The following is a 22,962-nucleotide window of genomic DNA, read 5'->3' as shown; positions in this document are numbered from 1 at the left end:
AATCATGAGTTGTGATACATAAATACTCATGATTTCCCTCATTCATCGTCTCAACATGATATCCATTTCGGCGAATATCTTTGAAACTCAACAAGTTTCTCAGAGACTTGGTAGATAATAGTGCATTATTTATTATAAATTTTGTTCCTCCAGGAAACAAAATTATAGCTCTTCCGGAGCCTTCTATCACATTGCCTGAGCCAATAATAGTGTTAACATATTCCTCTTTTGGCACAAGATGTGTAAAATATATATCACTTTTGAGAATAGTGTGCGAACTTGCACTATCCGCAAGGCATACATCTTCATTACATATCCTTGCCATTCTCTTCAAAAACAAATAATAATAAAATGAGTAGTATGTACAGTTAAATTGAATACTTGATCAGAATTATTTTCTAAGAAATACTGTACATAAAATAATATCATATACTAAAATTTTATTTTAAAATTTAACACATTTAATAATTTCAAAATTTATAAACATTAATATTTCATTATTTATGTACATCACATTTGAAACTTAAATACATAGAAAATAAAACTTAACAATAAATTTTTTACATTATTTATTTACATAGATACTTCACAATTTCACATATTAAACTATTCCATCATTGATCAAATGGCCAATATTTCCTTCAGGGTCCTCAAAGAAACCAGATACATCATAATGAGTGGTGGAGTTCTCAGCATCGTTTGAAACAAAATTTGTTTCCTTTCCTTTGTCGTTCTTTTTCAAAGATGCCTGGTAAAGATCGACTAGGTGCCTTGGTGTACGACAGGTACGTGACCAATGGCCCTTTCCACCACAACGGAAACACTTCTCTTCGGTTGATTTATTCTGCCCGATATTCCTTTCTTTGTCCCACTTCTGGTGAGATCCTCTCTTTTGAACATAATTCTTTTTCCTTCCATAATTTTTCTTGTTATTAAAAGCTTGCCATTTACCTCTTCTGGGGTAATGATTTGCCGCACTTACTTCAGGAAATGGGGCGGCGCCAGCTGGGCGCGCTTCATGATTTTTTAATAACAACTCATTGTTGCGTTCGGCAACAAGAAGGCAAGAAATTAACTCAGAATATTTTTTAAACCCTTTCTCTCGATACTGCTGCTGCATGAGCACATTCGAGGCATGGAAGGTTAAGAAAGTTTTCTCCAACATATCATGATCAGTTATTTTTTCCCCACACAATTTCATTCGTGAGGTGATTCGAAACATTGCAGAATTATATTCATTTATAGATTTAAAATCTTGTAAACGCAAATGCGTCTATTCATATCGGGCCTGAGGAAGTATCACCGTTTTCTGATGATTATACCTTTCTTCAAGGTCTTTCCAAAGATCTGCAGGATCTTTTAATGTGGGATATTTATTTTTCAATCCTTCATCAAGATGACGATGAAGAAAAATCATGGCCTTGGCTTTATCCTTCTGGGATACATTATTTTCAACCTTAATGGTATCTCCAAGATCCATTGAATCAAGATGAATTTCAGCATATAATATCCATGATAAATAATTATTTCCAGATATATCAAGAGTATTGAATTCAAGATGAGAGAGTTTCGACATAATGAAAATTTGTTACCTGAGTCTTCCTAAAAATTTGATCAGAGTCTCGTGCTGATAACGTGTTGTAAAATAAAAGATATATATATAATAAAGATGTATAAATAGAAGACTCTAGTATTAAAATAATTAGCTCAATAATAATTTATATATATATAATAATATTATATGTTGTAATGTATATATATATACAAAGATAGAAATGACGTTTAGCCTCTATTTATAGAGGTAAAGAGGCCACCTTATTCAACTGTTATTAAATACAAAGGCTTTGGTAATAATGAACTTCGATATGGAAAATGTTAGCCACCCATGGTCATTCATTGTTGTTCTTATCGGTTACCATATTTTTTTCTTTTAAATGGATATTATTGGGTTGGATTGGATAAATTGCTAAAAATAAAACAAAAGAAACAGATGCTCACCAAGTTTGCCCATCAAAGTCTGCGGAGCAAGCGGGGTGGATTAGGCGACAATTTGTTTTTTGCTATAAAAAAAGAGTTTAGTTTGACCCATTTTAATTTCTTAGGAGTTAAGTGGGCAAGTCCAACATACTACACCCATTTGTTATCCCTAGATATTTTTGACATAAAAAATATTTGTGAGCCATAATTTAAAAGTTAGAGTTAAAACTTGGTTTTTTTTGTTTTTTTGTTTTTTTACTGTATTCATTTTTATATTTTATATTTTTTAATTATTGTTAAAATACATAGATAATTTTAAACGTTATAAATATATAATTATGCATATTATATATATAATTATAAATATTAAATTAAATAAATTAATTTTGTGTTATTATCTTTCTAATACTACTCTCTCATTATATTCTCAAGTTAGTTTGTGAAAGAATTTATAGAACATGAGCTTCTAATCCTATTACTTTTAGTTACACAAATCACCGCAGCTTATTGTGGTTTGTCATTGTATCCCAATTTTCTGTTTTATTATCCCATTTACAACTTTATGTTCATTCCAATAGCAAGTTTCATTTGTTTTAAGTTCGTAATAAAATGTTATGGAGCCTCTAATTTTATTAGTTATTTTACAAAAATAACCGTATTTCTATGAGAAATTGATGGACAGGAAAAAGTATAGGTGGTAAATGGACCAAAAATCTATTGGATCAACCTACATAATTCATCAAAAAAGACGAATCGAACTGAAAATTTAAAACCTCTGTAATTAAAACTGAGTTTCGGCGAGACGGATCGGACTTTTTTGGTGGGCTCGTCATTTTTTTTTGTAATTGAAGTTCTAATTTTAATTATGTATTATATTTGATTTATTAGAGACTTGAAGATGTTTAATTATATGTTTTGGACAATGTTTGTTTTATTTTTTAGAGAAAGTACAGGAAGCCAATGGAATATTTGTACAATGTGTACAATAAAAGTTTAGAGAGTATTAGAGATATAACCATTAGTGTTACCTTTTCCTATCAGTTGAAGCTTTTGGGATGAGTGGTATCATGACATGGTATTAGAACTATAGATTCGAAAGGTCAAGAATTCAATCCTTGGTAAACCCCTAATTCAATAGCCCATTGTACATATTGTACATTTAGACCATTGACTCCCTAGCAGTACTCCATATTATAATGTTGGTTTTATTATTTTGTTTCAAAAAATTTGTTTGATGATTATGTTTATTATATATTTAGAATTATAAAAATTTTAATATTTGTGAATTTAGAAATTATAAATTTATTAAAATAATTATAAAATACGGACTAACCCGTTTGTCACCTTGAGAAGAAGGGCAAGTGCTATTGCCATTCAAGGCATTTTAAGTGTTAGTGACATGACTTGAAAGTTGGCAACGTTACACATCTAGAAAGGACTTAAGAAAATGTTGAAGATCTTAAGGCCATGTTAAACGCATTGCCAGAATCTGATGTTGAAGAATTTATTACTTTTGGCTTAAAATTGTAATCTTGCTATTAGTGCTTATGCATATATACGAAGCTGAATCTCTTTGCTCAAGTTAATTGAGGTGATGTATTAGTGATTAATAAGTATGGATTTTTTTTATTAGAATTTTCTGAATTCTGCAGTTATTATTTATTTGGGTGTTTTTTCTTTACTGTCTCTAAGCCAACTCTGAACCGGAGACCAGAATAATTTCATTGATCGTAGATCTTGAAACTTGATCTTTTTTGGTGACTAATCTTGAGACTTGATTAAATATTCTTGATTTGGTATGCTGCTTTTGGAAGTTATCATTTGATTAATTTATTTATTAAAAATTTCAAAATTTATTCTTGGTTTTAACAATTTTTTAATCGTGTGATCTTTATTTGCTTTCGAACATTAACAACACTAAATTAGAAGACCGTTTGAATTTGGGAATTTTAATGTTGTGGAGTAATGTGTTTGTTGTTGGTGAAAATGCAAGATAAAATCATGTATGAAAGTATGGATATATTTTTCCTTAATAACAGTCAAAACAGATAATATATTTAGTAATACTAAATACTAAATACAATAAAGGAGTTTTTAAGAGTTAATTTCTTCGGTGGAATTAAAATTGTATATAAAATTTTAAAATAACTTAAAAATCTAATTTTTATACACCAGTATAAAAAGTTTTTACATAATTATTTAATTGTGTATTATTACATTATTAAAAGTAATTAAACTTTAATTAATTCAATTACTTAAAAATATTTTTAAATGTATGAATTTATTAAAGAGATGATGTATTAAAATTAAATTTATATGCTTAAATAAGAAAATAGTTTTCAGCTGTAAAAGATAAACTAGGATACCAAGGATATTTGTTAGTTACTTAATCTGTTTTTCTGTTATATGTGAGTTGCTAACATGCTTCTACTTGCATAATTATATGTAGTTTGGGTTGGATATGATACTTTTTAAAAAGAAAATCACTCCAAAAAAATGACTATCAAGTTAGTTACTAATATATTTATTTATATCTATATTAAATTATTAATTAATATGATATATTAGAAATGTTTATGGATTAAGTAAAACTAGATTTATCTTAGTTCAGAATCAATCTTAAATATTAACTATGTCTATTTTAGAGATTTTTATCCGACTTTAAATAGTTAAACTTAATAAAACTTATTACTTTCATCACAATAAAATCGGATTTAAACTGAGTGAAAACTATATTTAGATGAAACTAAAACGTTAAAGTTTGTTGACAATATAGCAAAATAAAAATAAAAAGGAGTAAAGTATTGCTTTTGTCCCCAACATTTGGGGTAAGTCTTATTTGTGTCCGTAACGTTTAAATCGTCCTATTTGTATCCGTAACGTTTATAAAAGTGATTCAATGTTATCATATTATCAATTATACTAACAAATCAGATTATATTTTTCAATTATTCTCACTTGAATGTATTCATTCTCAATTAGGTCTCACTTGGATGTGTTCAATTTTAATATTATACCCACTATTTGTGTTTAGATTTAATTATGTCCATAGAAAAGTGAATTATGTAAATGTTGTAAGAATTAGTTTCAACTTTTGATGAGCTATTTTTCGGAATAGATCATCGATTCTATCCCAAACATTTGTATTCTAATTTCAAAAAGAGAATTTCAAAACTCAAACTAAAGCGTTCATGATGTGTAATTGATGATAGGATAACATTGAATCACTTTTACAAACGTTGGGGATACAAATAGGACGATTTAAACGTTAGGGACACAAATAGGATTTACCCCAAACGTTGGGGACAAAAACGATACTTTACTCTTATAACCATTTAGGAATTCTCAAAGTGAGTCAGTTCAATGGTTATATCTCTATATGTATCATCCATATATATAATTTAATAAATAAAATCTATTAATCTTCATCCAATGAAGACCATTATATATATATTGATCTTTTTCGGATTATTAATGTCTTTTTTAATAATCCTATGACCAAGAACAATTTAGATTAAATTATAAAAGATTTATCTCTCAATATTATGATTACTATCACAATGATAAATCTCTAAATTTAATCAATGACGTTCTTATATTAACATTTTAATATAATAATAATAACAAATTATTTGACATGTGATTAATTGGATTGTAGTCATACTACTTATTCCCAACAATCTCCCACTTACACGAGAGCCAATCATAATAGATTGAATCTTGGGCATGCTATTATTACAATAGGAATCCTGCTTAGTGCATCTCAAAGCCACCATAAGCACTTTGGTAACTTGCTCCATTATGTGGGTGTCAATGAATTCTTGTGCAAGCTAACCCATTTAGAAGCTCCCATTTTTAATGTACCTGTACAAGAATAGCCCAAAATCTTTTCTCAACCAAAAATCTTCTACTTTCACCATATTTCGATGCCTAATTCTTCCGAGGGTTTGGATCTCTGCCACCATGCTCAACTTCTTACATTTGCTTGTACCAAATTCCAACTTCTTCATTGCAAAAGCCTGGTCGGGACCCACCGGAGCTTTGTAGACAACTCCATGGGCTCCTCTGCCAATGACAAACCGTTCATTTAGGTTGGATGAAATGTTGATTTCAACTAATGAGACGAGTTCATCAAGAACTTGTATGCTTCTTGTCAAGTTGTATTGAGATAGATCTAATATTTGTAAAATTTTCAGAGATTCACAAGCTTTCCAAGATCCATTTATGTGAGATTTGGATTGCTTTCAAAATCAGGAAGAGGCCCAGTGAGAGTATTTTGTTTGAGAATCATTCTTGTAAAAGCTGTACAACTTTCCAAACCAGGAGGCATGCTACTATGAAGTTGATTGAGGCCTAGAGTCAGCAAGCTCAATTTCTTGCCAAAACAGAAATTTGGTGGGATGTTGCCGGTGAACCTATCATTTATAAAGTCCAGCTAGACTAAATTGCTATTAATTCCCAGAGAAGCGGTTGTTGAACAATGAGATGTTCTTCAGGTGCTTGAGCTCTGTTATTTACGTGTTTCATATGGTGTTGTGTCACGAATCTGTGTTAGTGTCCATATACATTTACTTCTAGCCATAAATGGTTTCTTTGTTAATAAAACCATTATTACATTATTTCATACTTTTTTAAATTTTTATTAAATATTAAAAATAGACATTACCGCTTCTATTTTGATAAACAATATAAAAAAAATCACGCGTGAAATGACATTACAAAAACTAAGAGTGACAATATTATTTCTCTAATATTAAATACAACTTTTATGGATTTTCTCTTAAACCAAACATATGAAAAGAAAATGTAAATTATTCTCAATATGGCGTATGTGTATGACAAGAACATGTTGATCGTAGTGTGAAATACACTTAATAAAAATTTGTGACGGTTTTTTTTTAGTAAAAATCATTTTGTCTATTTTAAAACCTGAATTTGAGACTATCAAAAACGTGTTTATCACTCAATAAATTCAATTTTGGTTACTATTATAGTATTATAAAAATAATAATATGAATGGTAAGTTTTTTACTTTTTCTTTTCCCACCAATTTTTTTATATGCAGCAAAGGAAAACTTAAACCATAGGAAAAACGCACACAAAAAAAAAAAAAAAAAAACAAAAACCCCCAAAATCCGATCAAATCCAACGGTTTGCAAAAAATAGAATCCAATCAAATCCAAATTAGTACGATTTTAATCGATTTTCGATTTAAATTGGATTGTATGAGCAGTTTAATTTGGATCAGTTTGGATTTGAACACCCCTAACTATTATAGTATTATAAAAATAATATGAATGGTATTTTTTTACTTTTTCTTTTTCCACCAATTTTTTTATATGCAGCAAAGGAAAACTTAAACCATAGGAAAAACGCACACAAAACACAAAGCCACTAAGTATTTCTAAACATTGACAATAACATCTCAACATCATTTGATTCATTTCCATTGAACATCATAGACTAGAAACAAATATAGGACCGTAGGAAATGAGTGGTTTAACTTAAACCATTTTTCAAAAGGGTAAAAGATCTATGTACATTCACCAATCACATTTCCTTTGAAAAATCGATGTATATCAATACAAAGTGTATCTGGACACAAAATTTGAAACAAAAGGAGTGTGAAGAGAATACAAATTCTCAAATCATTCCAATTTCAACCACCCAATGCTCTCCTGAGCCCTGCCCTTGGTCTGCTGGAAGCTGGTTTGTATGCTGGTTACCTTTGTCTGGAAATGTGATCTTTGTTCCTTTTTTTCAACCTGGCTTTATGTCAATTGTTAATATCTCAGTGGGTTTGGCCTCCTACAAAAGCAATTTTGATTTGTGAGATTGCAATAATAAGACCACAATAGAAGTTTATACTCCTTTAAGGATTTACATTTGATCAATGAATTGTTGCATATACAAAATGGAATTTGAACTCTCGACACTTGTTTAAGTGGACAAGTGAACTACTCGACCAATTCAAATTGGTTTGAATTAATTGGTTATTTTGAAGAGTAAATAGCAAATCAATTTTCTTGAAGAAATAGAGATCAAGATACTACATACTCACCCATTAGCATCCATAACAATCCTTGAGATCTTCATTTTTCTTGTGGAACCCGTGTACAACTCTTCCAAACTATATGCCAACTTGCTCTCAACAGGAGGCGGCTTCTTCAGCGGCGCATGGAATCCGCTGAATGATCCGCCTCCCTCAGTTTGGAACCTGGACCTTCCATGAGGTCCAGATGATCCAAATCCAAAAGGGTTGTCTCCAAAGAACTCTGCAAAGATATCCTCTACATTTTTTTGGGTTAAATCCATTTGGTGGTTCATGTGGTGGCATATGTTTCAAACCTTCCTCTCCTTGCTGATCATAAATCACCCTCTTTTGAGGATCACTCAATACCTAAATTCACAAAAATAAATAATTAAATGAACAATTTAATTTGAATAGTTAAAAGTTGCCTAACAACTTTTTTCCCCCAAAGCAATTACAGTATTGGTTTCACTCAGGTGGTTTGGACATGTGAGAAGAAGACCGATAGAACATCCAGTCAGGAGGGTGGATGAGATGGAAGATGGACAAAGGGCGAAAGGCAGAGGAAGACCTAAGAAGACCATCCATGAGGTGGTCAGACGAGATCTACATGTAAACGGTCTCACTGTAGACATGATACATGACAGAGCACAATGGCGTCGTTTGATTCATGTAGCCGACCCCACTTAGTGGGACAAGGCTTTGTTGTTGTTGTTGTTGTTTGTTGTTGTTATTTTTTCTTCTTGTTCTTTTAGTGGCTACAATTTTGCTTAAGGTTTTTAACTTCTAATATGTAAGTTACAGACTATTTGTATGAGTTATTAACTAAAAATGTTTAATGCAAACAACTTCAATCATTGTACAAATAATATTTTTGGAAGAGCAAAAAAGAATATCAAAATTCTTCCACATCCAATCACTATTCAATCTCAAACTTTCCATTTTACACACAATTGAATTAACTATTAAGATTTCTGCCAACCAAAATTCGAAGATAAATCTTGGTCTTTAAGACTCGGGTAAAGAAAAAAAAAAGAAAAAATGGGGAAAGAAAAAAAAAAGAAAGAAAAAATCGGAATCTTCTAAATTCACACAGTCACTACAATAATGGTTTCAAAATCAACCAAAGTTGATTATGATTATTACTATAATAGAGACATATCTTTGGTTTTCTTGTTACATGTAAAATTCAAGGGAAAAAAATGTGAGGAAAGAATTTTGAATTTAGCGTCATGTTTTGAACTGCATGAATTATCGTTGTTGTTGTTAGACTCTGTTGAATTGGACGTATGAAGAAGAAACTCGGTTGAAATCAAAGGAAAAATTTTGGATCATAGAAAATGATAATCAGAGTTAGTTACGGGAAAATGCATATTTAGGTGCTGCTCATTGGATTTGCTTTTGCGTGTTGCATGGAATATGCATTCTGTTTCTCAGTGTTTTAATTTGTGACAGCCTAAATAAATGTAATAATATTAATAAACATTGGACAATGTTATCATGACGCATTATCCATTTAATTTTTTTGATGTATCATGCATTTGTTAAGAAAGTTATTGTTTTCAGAATTCAATATTTTTCTTGTTAAGAATTAAAAATATATATATCAAAAACAACTATTTTTAGAATGCTTTTTAACTGATTTCTAAATAGCTTAATCTAACAATATACACATTTTTTAAAAACTAAAATTTTGTGGATGTAGAAAGAGTATTAATGTTGTTATAGCTAATAGAAGATTTGCGAAGGCAATGAACTTTTGGACAGTTGATAACAAATAAACACTACTACTTAAAAAGATTTAATTTTATTTCTGTCATTTATCACAAGGTTCTTAATGTGTGAATTAATGTGGGTAAATTATGTTTCTTTAATCTGTGATTTATCACAAGTTTTTTCTGTCATTTATCTGTGATGCAGAATCACCTTTGGTCAGATATTTGTTTTAGACAGCTCACTGATTGCAATCATAGCCTTAGATGCAAAATTAGCAAAATATACAAGGTAATTAATTTTTCAAGGCTTTTCTTCAGCCATATTACGAAGTCCCATCAACCATATATGATGTTTACTTGAAAACGAAACTGCAGTGGTAAGGTCTCATCTTCTAAACTTTTTTGGATGATTTCTTATCCTTGAGACCTAAGTATTTGTCAATATCTTCTTCGCCATAATCTGATTCACCTCTCCGTTTCTTCTTCCCCATGGCTTCCTCCTCCATTTTCTACATAAAGTTTTGAGAAAAAATGCATTAAATCAATCATATAAACATACATTAACTGATTTCAATACCATCATCATAGAATTCAGAAACTATATCCAAAGCTCATGTACCTTTACATACACATTATACATGCAGATTTCTATCAATGGTATTCAAGGTAACCAAACTCAGTTTACCGAAACCCTTAGAACTCGGGTAAACTCAAATTTGTTTCCCTCGGAAAATATGAAACGGAGAGAATATCCCAAGATAAAAACTAAACAAATTTTTGCATGCAAAATTACCATTATTGATAATGCCTGAAATATTAGTTGCATTGACGACTTTAGAAAATGTTCCCAGCCTTAACAATACATGTTAAAGAATATACTACTACTCTCACCTATAAGTTTCTCTATTTGAATGTACCACTCCAGCTCATATTGGTTCACAAGGGAAATTGCAACCCCAGAACGCCCTGCACGAGCAGTCCTTCCTACATGATGTATATAATCCTGCAGACCACAAGATAAGGAATCCAGCAATTTAGGCTTAGACTAGAGCAGAAATTTAGATGATTCGTCAACCTAGAATTTGTAGAACAAATAACATGAGGCTAAATTCAAAAGTTAGATTAATTATAGCACATCTTACTTTGGAGTTTGTGGGGATGTCATAGTTAATCACAACATCTACTGTTGGAATATCCAATCCTCTACTAGCTACATCAGTACAAATGAGAATATTGAGAGCCCCAGACTTGAATAAATTCAAGGCTCCAAGCCTTTTTTACTGTCAAGATTATTGTAAAAAAGAATTACAGACAACTGGCAAACCACAAATAACAAATATGTATGTGTCCATGCACTATAGAGAGAGAGAGAGAGAGAGAGAGAGAGAGAGAGAGAGAGAGAGATTCTTCTTCCACCCCACATCCTCTCTCCCATAAGGTGGAAGAAAGAATATTTTGCAAGAACTTACTAATTAACAATTAATTATTATAATACAAGAATGTTCAATACAATTACCTGGGTCATATGACCATTAATTGGGATGGCTTTTAGACCAAGATTACTAAGAATCAAAGCAAGAAGACGAGTTGAATCACATGTACAGTGAACACCATTGATGTACTTCCAGCCATTTCAGTGAGAATGTACACAAGGTAGAAATCCTATAAGAAAACACAATAAATTAATGAGGACATAGATTGCAGGCATAGAAGATATAGGCTGATTCATGAAACCTAAAATGCATAAAAATCAGTCAAATGCAAAAGGCACCAAAAAATGTATGATTCAGTAAACAAAGGCATTAGAAAACAATTGAATATATATCTATTGTGCAAAATAAACAAAGTACTTCACAATGATAATTAGACACAAATCCTCAATAAAGTATAATAATAAGTTCCTAAACTAAAACTACTGGTGGAATGCCAAAAATTCAACCAACAAAGGTGGTGAAGAGAAGCAACAGGGTGGTCAAGTGGCGCCCCTCTGGCATTTCAACTTCTGTTGTTGTGCAGGTCAAGCAGTGGTCTTCTGTCTTCTATGCAAAACCTAATATCTTTTAGGGTAGCAGGGGTATGTATCTAATATTTTATTGGGCTAAGATAAATAGTCTATTTTTGGCTGACACTAGGGGACAGTTCCTCTCATCTAATATATATAAACGAAACAGAAAGCAGCCTCAGAGCAAGGCACATGCCTTAGCACCTTGCCTTCTCAGCATCTAAAAAGAGCCAAAACTAGGGCCGTCAATATGGGCTAAACCCGTTGGGCCAGCCTGTTTCCCCGCTTAAACGAGCAGGCTTTTACCTTTAAAATCAGGTCCATTTAAATTTCAGGCGGAAAAAAATAACAGGTTAAGCGAGCAGCCCGATTAACATTTTTTGTATTTTTCAAAAAAAATCTAGTACTTTTTTCAATGTTTTTCCTGAACCATTTCTCCCGTCGCCTATAACACCTGGGCATGCCTTTTGACAAGAGTTATATTGATCTCAGTCCAAAAAGTCAATTTGATAGAAGAGTTCAATGAAGAGTTTTCCCACATAACTCCATGCAGTCAATCTAACATGCTGCAAGAAGTAGATGTTTTCCTAAAGTAAATTTCATGATTATTCAAACATATAAGATCTAGTCCATTGTGCCAAAAATACATGACACGAATGATGTTCTATTACGCTTACCGAAATCCCCTTCAAAAATCAAACATTTTCTGAAGAATCAATGATGGATAACACAAACCTTGTGTTTGGCAGGTAAGAAACGATATTGCTACTTCAGTGTGTCAACAGTAGAATACTTAGAGGCTGCTTCAATCTAAATTAAACAAAAACAAATTGAGTAAATTTGGAACAACTAAAATCTAAACATATTTGCAAATATACAGGGTACCTTCACAGGATTCCTTAAACAAACTCTTTGGAGCTTTTGGACCTGCAGCATTGAGGGTGCAACTTGCTGTATTAGCATTGTAATATATATATATAGGAAAATATAGACTTGGCCTAAAATTAAAATTATAGGATTAAAATTTATTCATACAGAGAGGAAAACCAGAAACCTTTTAAGTCCTAAATTCAAATGCCATAAATCTTAGACGAACAACATAGTCCTAAATTCAAAATGCCATAAATCTGAACTGGAAAACATATATCTGATCTATTCCAATCTATAAAAATAATTTTTCCTACTCCTTCTATCACATATTTCCACACAAACTAGTTGCATGCCAACATAAATATGGTCATAGTAAGTTTATTGAGCCCTTGATCTCCTCATATATTTTACATACTTTAATACTTATTTAATTATATAATTCCACTAGAATTGATATTTATTTTACATTGTTCACTTATGGTCCCAGCCCCACCACCTCCCCCTCTTCAACTGTTATGGATTTGTCCCTGTGCATAATAATCATATTGTACACACGATGATAAAGTAAAGTAGACAGTTGTCCATAAATATTCGTATATACCTTCTTAGTCATTGTAGCAGAAAACAGAAATGTTCTCCGCTCACGAGGAATCAATCGTATAATCTCATTAAGTGATTCCTCAAAGTCCTCATTCAACAGCCTGTCCGCCTCATCTAGGACCTGAATGTGTAGAATATAGCAAGTTCAAATATATGTACGATAAAGAAATGAGAGATGAAAAAATGCTATGGTAGACAACAGGAAAGTTTTATTAAATATTTCTTTTTGTAAACTTTAAAGTCTAAAAATAGGCCAAAGAATCCATAAAATGTTTTCTCGTCACTTTGAATCAGGATCTGACATTCTTTAAGATATAACTTTGCAACAATATATAAAGCACCTAACCCAATGCAGAAACATAAATCTCAAAAGAAAATCAACTTGCAGAAATTGCATTGAGTCAGTTACATGAATTATATTATGTATTTCACAACTCAACATTGAGTAAATAAAGATTTTAATGAAATAAAAGGCGAACTCTTGAGCTCATATATGCAAGGGGCAAACTGGGTGGGCAGAGTAAAAGTGGTGAAAAATATTCAGAACTCATTACGTACAATCAATACATAGTTCACACAGCACGTGTATCAAATGATTGGATTAAATAAAAAGAAAAGAAAACTTGAGCATAGAATAATGTAACATCGGCATTATGTACAAATCATACCAAATATTTTAATCTATTACGAGAAAATCCCTTGGTGTTTTTGAGGTGATCTAAAACGCGTCCTAGTGTTCCGACCTGCAAAGGTATGAATTTAACATAAAGGAGGAAAAGAAACACAGAATCGACAAAAAATAATAAGGCTAAACATAACTCAACAACCAAAGAAACACTAAATCATAAGCACAAACTCAATCTTGCAAATTCAGAATGTGCCTAGTTCATTTTAACTACTTTGATTGTTAGAATATAATTAGAATCAATTAGTATATCTGAATATTTATTATTATAAAATATTATTTTCGATTCAACGTGTCAAATTTAATACAAAACTGTGCATCGCACCATTTAACACTAGTAAAACAACAAATCGCACATATGAGATGATGTATTGTATTGTATCACATCATGATCATACTATGTTTTCTACCTAAACATCCAATGTTGTTTAGAGACAAAAGCCAATATCCAGCAACTTACAAAATATCGAAATCTATAACCTATAGAAAGTTTAAGACTGCTGAGAAATGGCACTAGTAGCAACCGAAGATACAGAAATTCTCCTTACAGGACGAGAGGACTTCTTCACATAAGAGGAATTCCACTCCCCACCATCTTGAGAATAATAGTCCATTGGATATTCACCACCAAAATCGCTCTTTTCATTTCCATTTTCATCTTCTCCACAGCTACACTCACAGGAAGAATCACCACTCTTCTGGCAACTTACACCACCATCTTCACAACCTTCTTGCACCTTTGCCACCAACACATTTTTCTTCTTCTCCCACCAGCTAGGTATCACCCCCAACGCGATCTCTGCCTCGAAGGGATTGAGCACTGGTTTCCCAAAAGCATCACCCCAATCAATCGATAACCGAGGACAAGCAATCTGAATCCAAGCATCCACGGAGTCCTCAAACAATGCAATCCTTGCAGGGCTAATCTCAGACATCAAGAAAACAGTGTAAAGGAACCCTTTTTCCTTCATATTCTTTTCCAATCTCTCCAGAATCTTAGGGTTCCCTTGCCTACCCAAAGTCCCCAAAACAACACCCCAATTCCGAGCTTCCTCCCTCGCTCTCAAAATCGCACCTTTCCTAGATTCCTTCATTCCCACGTGATCATACTCTTCCAGAAACAACTTCCCAATGTAAGGGTCATACCTAAAAGCCTTAATCCCAGGATTAGCTATCATGATCGCCTCAAGATGAAACCTTCCATCAGCTACAAATACCAAAACGCTATTCTCAGGATTCTCACTAAACGAACCCATTAATGAAACCTTGGGAGCAGTGCAGCCAAGAACCTCACCGGCCGAAAGAGGCTTGGACTGCGGTACCAAAACCCTAAACCCTGATTTCTCCAATTCCGGCTTCGCAGCCCTAATTGCAGATGCAAACTGAATAGTACCAGCTAATACGAGGTTCTGGGAGCGAGATTCGAGGTTCAATTTAAAGGTATCAACCAAATGGGAAACGTCGATTTTGATGTCGACGAAGACGTAGAGACAGGGGATGGTGGTGGAATCGATGGGGACAAGGCAGTTGTGGCCGTAGTGGATGAGGAGGTCGGCAGAGAGCGCAGCGGCAGAGAAGTCGTCGACACAACAAGCGCCGTAGGTGACGTCACCGAGAACGTAGCAGCGGTCGACTGCAGCGAAGGCAGTGAGGATGTCGGAGAGAGGGAGGGAGTACATGAGGAGGCCCTCGGGAACTGAAGGGCAACGCGTTTGGCGCCGGTGGAAAGAACGCGCCAAACGCATTTGTGGACCTCGAAGTTGTAGTTGTGAGGGAGAACGGAGATGGCGGCGTTGAGGGCCGCGTCGTTGAGGATGGAATCGGGGATTTGGTTCTTCACAAACCGCTTCGGCGTTGGCTTTGGCTTAGCTTGCTCCACCTCCATCGACCAATCAACCTTCTTCCCTCTCTAATCTTCTGTAAACCCTTTTTTTTTTCCTTAGCCTTTCTGAAACTCACTCGGCCACCTTCTACCTTCCTCACTTGAGGGTACTCACGTACAACCCGCGCAGCGGCGCCGAAAACGAAACACCAGCACCGAGAGTGGACTTGAAAACGGATTCGGTGTGGGTTGGGGAGAAGCAGAGGGAGGTGGAAGGAAAAGACAGCGGCAGTGAGTTCTCACTGAGTATATGCTGTCAAGAATTTAAGGAGTAGAGTCGTTAGTGGGTATAAATTTACAGTCCTCACTGAGTACATTTTAGCTACTTTGATAAATTTATTATTTTATTTATTATCATCTTTTATTCATATTCTACTTTAAATTTAAATTGATATAATATAGGGTAATATAATTTATTACAATAAATTCATATAACGCAAATCTGATACAATATATAAATACTTACAATATCTTATTAAATGGATTGTACAAAAATAAACATCTTAAAGAGACCATACAATTATTTAAAAATTATTGGCAAAATATATAAAGAAAACATAAAACATATAAACCACGTGAATATTTCATAAGTTACCATGAGCCCGTTTGAGATGCAGTTTTTACTTTTGGATTATGAAAAATCACAATCTATGTGTTTGGCACAATTTTAGAAAAAGCTTTTAACTTTTCAAAAAGTTAATTTGCAGCTTTTTAAAGAAGTAGAAATATATGCAAGGTTCTGAAAACCGAACCGGTCATCGAACCATTCTAGTGATTGGTTCACTGGTTTATTGGTCCAACCAGTTCAACCGTGGTTCAACCAAAATAACCGTTTTATAATAAAATAATAAATAAAATATAAATAAACACACAAAGATTAACAAAAATCAACTATATTTAACTAAGATTAACAAAATTTTCAAACATAATTTTAACAAGATAAATTAACAGAGTCTTCAAACCAATTTTAACAATTTCAGCACAATGATTAATAGCAAAAAAAAGGCTAGCACTGTCAACTCTCCAATTACTCAATAACCTCCTTTCCTTCCCAACACCTTCAGAGTAATCTCTAGCTCATCCCACACTAAGTTATATCAATTAGAAATTATCAAACCACATTCATTTTGTATGCCAAAAAGTTTTAACATGGAAAGCTTTATTGCAAGAATGCAAGTCGGTGTGCAGGTCCTCAGACAGCTAATCAATACAAACATTCAAGTAAAAAGAAAGACAACACAGCAACAACACAACAAAGAATCAAAGGAACATTTAAAACACAGCAACAACACAACACCTATAGGAATATTTAAAACAAAGCAACAAAGAAAGAAATATCTAAGAATCAGCATTGTTGAGAACAATAACTTGAACGTGTATGCTTAAAGAATCAAAGGCTAAGTTTCACTGGGAAACTGAAGAACACCCAAACGAAGGAAACTTCAATAACAGCTTAAACCAAAATTCACAATCCCTTTAAATTGAAGCAGCAAGCAACTTGAGAACTAAAGCAAGGTTAACAAGGTTAAGCAATGAACTAAATCAGCATAATTTTAACAAAGATTAACTGAAATAAATCAACTAATTATTCAATGATTCAATCCAAAATAAGAAAACAGTGTAATACACCACAGGAATAGAGCTAATTAATGATTTAAATTTCAGTCTGAGTAGCACTAACAGAATCCAACAAAAAATAAATACTCCAGCAGAATCTCAAAAAAATCATTTAATAATGCTTCAAATGGGTGTTGACCCGTATACGAATGGTGTTGCTGAATGAAATGATGTAGAACCAACAATTAATCATACTTCACGTCATAACAGCAAGGTACAATTATTATTACAACAAATTAGGTTTATACCTAGGGTTAGTGGAAGACAGAGAAGAATGCAGAGCTGGCGGCGACAGGAACAGTGGCCGGGGTGGAAGGGTCGAACAGAGCTGGCGCCGGCAGGAAGACACTCGCGACTGCAACTGGCGCTGGCGGTGGCTGCGATTTGACGGCTGAAGGGAAAGCTTGTTGTGCGAACGGAAAGCTGGCACCACGGGTCTGTGCAGGTGAGTGACTTCCACGGACCTTGCGACAGCGGCGGTGGCTGGACGGAGGTTGCGCCAAAAGCTCGCGGGGGAGACTGGACGTGGTGAGACCGCAAGAGCGAGAGGTGAGAATGGAGGGAAGGGAGGCTCGAGAGTGCGTGTGTGCAGTCTGGGTGAAAGAGTCTTAGGGTTCCATTTGGGACCAAGCAAAACGTGTTTTTCACTTTTTTAACTGGAATATAACTTTTCAAATTACTGGAATACAACTTTAAATTTAATATTAATTATTCAAATTAAATGATACAATTTTTCGTTATTTTTTTATTATATTTTTTAATTTAAAGTTTTATAAAATTTTATTTAATTATTTTTAATAAAATAATTTTTTTAAAATAAAATTTTCAATAAATATAATAAATTTAATTATTTAAAAATTCAAAATATTACATTTGAGATTGAATTCTCTTAAAGAAATATCAAAAGATAAAAAATAAAAATATAAGAAAAATATAAATATTTTTTTAAATTATCTAAATTTTCATTAGTATTAATTAGTTTACGTATTTAATTAAATATTCATGTTTTAAATTTTGGTTAGCTTGCTTTAAAGCAATTATTTTTAAAGTATTATTTTATTCGACAAAAGAAAATGTATATATAAAAAATCGACTATGCTAATATTAAAATTAGTTATCAAAATCAGTCATGAGTATAAATATATTAAAAATAAATTAAATTACACATGTATTTATATACAAATACATTAATAATTAATTTTAGTGATTAATTTTAATGTATAAATAATATTTTTAATAAAAAATAAATTTATAATTTTTTAATTAATAAATACTTCTCTAATGTGTTTGACAAGAATAACTAAAAAGTTGTTGAGATTAAAATATCTAATTTAAAATCCCAATTCTTTCCTTTTCTAATTTATATATTTTAGCGAGAAAAACAACAAAGATTAGAATCTTAGTTAGTTTTTCTTTTTCTTGGGTATAAAGATATATTTTGGGTTGGGAGTATTTTTGGACTTAGTTACTTAAAAAATCTTAACATAATAATCTGACCGAATCAACTAACTTCTTTCATTTTAGATAAGGGTGTACATGGCCGCTTCGATCCGAAGATTCAATCTGCCCCAAACATTTTAGAGACTATTTTGGTGTGATTTTACTGGATCTAAGGTCAGGGTAAGAGTCTCAAAAATAAGAGTTCGGGGTATAGCTCGGGTCACCCGAAATAAGCTTGGTGGCTTGGTCATTATATACAATTAATATTTTGTGTTATTAGTGATGGATGATGGCTATTCTTATGTGGAATTTAAGTATTGTAAACCTTAATATTTTGTGTTATTAGTTATTATAAGACTATAAGTTAATGTTTTATGTTTAAAATGCATAAGATTTTAGACTATATAATGCATAATATTGTGTTATTTGTATTGATTTAAATATTTGGTATTATTAGACAATATTAGTATTGATTATGGTTATGCTTTAATTTTAGAAAAGAGTTGGTTCCTTTTATATTTTTCTAAATGAATTTTACCATGTCAAATAATGGTTGGAATCTTGAAAATTTGGATATTTTCACATGCTAGTTTATAAGAAGGTATCAATGTAATGTAATGTTAACGGCTCGATTTTCACCCGATTTTTATCCGGTATAATCGTGGCCCAAAAGTATATAGATTTCATCGGGTCTATGATCGAATTCGGATCTATTAAATAGACCCGGTATATATTTCGGGTTGGATCTGAGTCACATCAATTCCAGTTTCACCCGACCCATGCACACCCCTAATTTTAGAAATAAATCTCAATTGGATTTAACCAACCCAACTTATATTGACATAGATTGGTTCTTCCATTTGGGGATAAAATGTTTATATACCCTAAAATTGTCATTCAAATTTTGTCTCCCACTCACATTGTATGACTATCAACGGAGTTCAAGATTTTCATACAAATTTCATTTCTCATGAACACAAAATATATTTTATTTATGTGCATTTCTAGAATAGTGATAAATATGGAAGTGGTCCCATAAAAGAAATATCATGGTTCTGAAAACTGAACCGGACCGGCCGATTCAATTGGAAAAATCGAAAATCGGTCACCTAACCGATCTGGATAAGGTCAGAAACTGTCTGACAAAAAATCAATAAGAAAATTGGTCGAATCGACGGTTAATCGGTGAACCGGGAGAACCGTCCAATTTTTTAGCGATTTTTGGTTTGGATAAACTTCAAAACGGTGTCGTTTTGAAGGTATAAAAAAAAGAGTGAATGCCCGGTCCGGCCCCTCACATTTTTTGCGAAAGACAACGAGGCCCCTAGAAAAAAAAACTACATTCCGGCCCCTGAAATTTTTTTCATGAGACAAATTAGCCCCTACATCAATAATTTATTTTTGGGGTTAACGGAACGTGAATACGTGGCAAGTTAAGATGGTGATGTGTCTGTTAAATGCCAGCTTGGATTGGCATATTAATGAATCACCCAACCCGATCCCTGACAATTTTTTGAAAATATAATTTTGTGTTTTATCTGCATTTCACATAACATGATGAACCCTAAACGCCTCTTCCTCCTTCCTGTTTGTGTAGAACCCTAACTGTCTACCACCATGAGCCATGAAGATCATTCTTTGGAAACTAGGAGTCATAACCTGCGTGGTTATAGTGTTGGCGAAGAGAGTAAGTGCTACACCTTTTCTTCCGGAAGAGTTGGGCAGCCAAGAAAGAAGAAATGTATATCTCCAAAATGTCACTGTGGGTCCTATGCAATTCTCTTTCAATCTTGCACAGAACTTAATCCGAATAGGTTCTTCTTGGGATGCCCTAATTAAAATGTAAATATTGATTTTTTTTATATTTCTTAAATTTGAAAAATTTATGTAATATTTCTTAAATTTGCAACTTGTGTGATTTTTTTGTATTTTCTTTTAACAATCAAAATTTTTTATTTCCAGGCACCCATTTCACATTACAAGTATTTCAAGTGGTTAGATGTATTAGTTAAAAAAAGTATAGATGATGACATTATTTCTAACAATGTTATTTTAATGGAAATGAGATTGAAGGAGGTAGAACATAGATTGAAGGAGTTAGAGATGGAATTGAATTTGAAAAATCAAAATGAAATTGGATCTCAAGGTGGTAGATATTACTTCAGATGTTTTAGGCTTATAATTTTGGGTATAATTAGTATCATAATTACTGTAGTTTTTAGGACATGTCCTAAGTACTTGTCATAATCTTAGCTGTGACATTTTGTGATAATTATGTTGCGTTGTAATGCTTTCAAGATGTAACTGAATCTGTGTAATATTATGTTTTATGTTAATGAATTTGTAATCACTTTAATCTGAGATGATATTGTATTGAAAGAAATTAGATTATTTTACAAATGTGTAATCACATATTTTGATGGATGAAGATTTAAAAATCTGGGTATGCAATGATTGTAAGCTAAATATATGTCTCATCAAATTAAAAAAGTCTATACAATATGATTTTCATATGTGCTATATGATAATAAAGATAGAGCTATAAACACAATCCAAAATAGTTCCATAATCTATTATAATAAACTTAGCACCAAAGTATGATTGTTTGTGCTGTGCAATAGCAAAATAATACGTCTCTAAATTGCCGGTTGTCTAACTTATATACCAGCGAATTCATTTACAACTATTAAGGAACCAAAAGATAATTAATTGAGTTCATAAGATACATATGACTCTTCACTTATAGACCAACAAAATACATGAGTCTTCACTTGGTACTTTTAATCCATTAATGAATCTCCTCAAGTGTTAGTTGGAGGCCTAAAACCAGGTGTTGGCATGAAGGTAAACAAGCTGCTAGATGCCCTTGAGGTAGCTGGTCCAAGTGGCTCTAAATGATTTTGAGTGGGTGGTATTGGCGGCCTCATAATGGTTTGCTTCATTCGAAACCCAACAAGAGGTTTAGGAATTTGCTGTGTAGCCTGCACAAGATAGAAGAACCATTTTAGCACAAAAAATGAGCAAGACATAAGTTACCAAATACAATTCTATACTCACAGGACCATCATTAGGAGGGGCAGATTGAGATAAATCAATCTCTTCACCAAAATCTACATTAGGCGAGGCTTTTAGTATTGGCATCTTTTTCTTATTCTTTTTTGCCTTTGCCTGAAAATGATGATGCAAATATAACATATAGATTCAGCAATTTGCAATCAACAACATAGAACAAATCTCAGCATCTCCCTTAATCACATTCAGACCAAATTCTAAATTTTGAACTGTGGGTTCTAACCGGTACATTACAGCATAATCAGCATATCCTAAACTCTTTAGTAGTTCTTCTAGATCAAAAAAGTTCACTAAATCTAAGTCCATTGGAGAAAATTTATGTACCTTTCCATCCAAATCTTCAACACCCCATTACTATCCTTCCCAAGTTTCTCACCATGGTGAAACACGGGTATTGAAAAGTTAGACATTTGCAGCACCAATAAAAGACAAATTCAGCAACAATAACAATAGGTAATAGATAGATATATTTAAAAATAATGTATATTATTTAGTAATTTTAATGATTGATATATCAAATATTAATGTAAATTATATATCAATTTATCAAATTTTAATACATAGATAGACAAATTTTAATGTAGATTATTCACTAAACAGGACAATGTGAATTATATATCAATTTATCTAAAATTTAGCAACAATAATAATAAGTAATAGACTACATTAATAAATTTGCTTTACTAAATTAGTAAATCTGCAGTGTGCAGTAAAGACCATATCTTAGTAAATAATTATTAAACCTTGAGGCTTTGAATCAGAACATGGTCACAATATTATAATCAGAACATGCTCACAATATTATATTACAAAAGAAAAACTTGAATTTGGATTTTAGTAATTGTGCTTTTCGAATTCTGATTTACCTTTGTAGCAGTTTTTTTTATATGTCATCTGTACATACTACTTAGCTTAATTCTTTCTTCTATTGCATAACAATGTTCCTTTTTCTATTGGTATTCTTTGGTGTATCCATTATCGTTACGTTTTGGTAGACCAAAGATAGCTGAATTGATACATGAGAAAATAATCTTAATGACTTGGATTTATAATTGCTTCTGAAATCTCCCT

General features: G+C 32.4%; 2 protein-coding genes across 2 annotated transcripts; both read right to left on the bottom strand.

Moving 5' to 3' along the window:
• Window positions 1-7,562: 7,562 nt before the first annotated feature.
• LOC127744970 (protein psi1-like) lies at window positions 7,563-8,292 on the bottom strand. Its single transcript, XM_052257883.1, has 2 exons — window positions 8,039-8,292; window positions 7,563-7,785 (listed from the first exon to the last, which is right to left on the bottom strand). Exons 1-2 carry the CDS (start codon window positions 8,290-8,292, stop codon window positions 7,761-7,763), a joined length of 279 nt encoding a protein of 92 aa, XP_052113843.1. The 3' UTR covers window positions 7,563-7,760.
• Window positions 8,293-14,127: 5,835 nt separating this feature from the next.
• LOC107475020 (uncharacterized) lies at window positions 14,128-18,002 on the bottom strand. Its single transcript, XM_021135610.2, is given in 3 exon segments — window positions 14,128-15,576; window positions 15,579-16,015; window positions 17,628-18,002. Coding segments are annotated over 2 exon segments (1,392 nt in total). The 5' UTR covers window positions 15,766-16,015; window positions 17,628-18,002; the 3' UTR covers window positions 14,128-14,371.
• Window positions 18,003-22,962: the final 4,960 nt, after the last annotated feature.

This window comes from Arachis duranensis, chromosome 2 (genome assembly GCF_000817695.3).
Source record: "Arachis duranensis cultivar V14167 chromosome 2, aradu.V14167.gnm2.J7QH, whole genome shotgun sequence".
NCBI lineage: Eukaryota > Viridiplantae > Streptophyta > Magnoliopsida > Fabales > Fabaceae > Arachis > Arachis duranensis.
The sequence above is the reverse complement of the archived record's forward strand: the minus strand, read 5'-3'. Positions and strand labels throughout refer to the sequence as shown.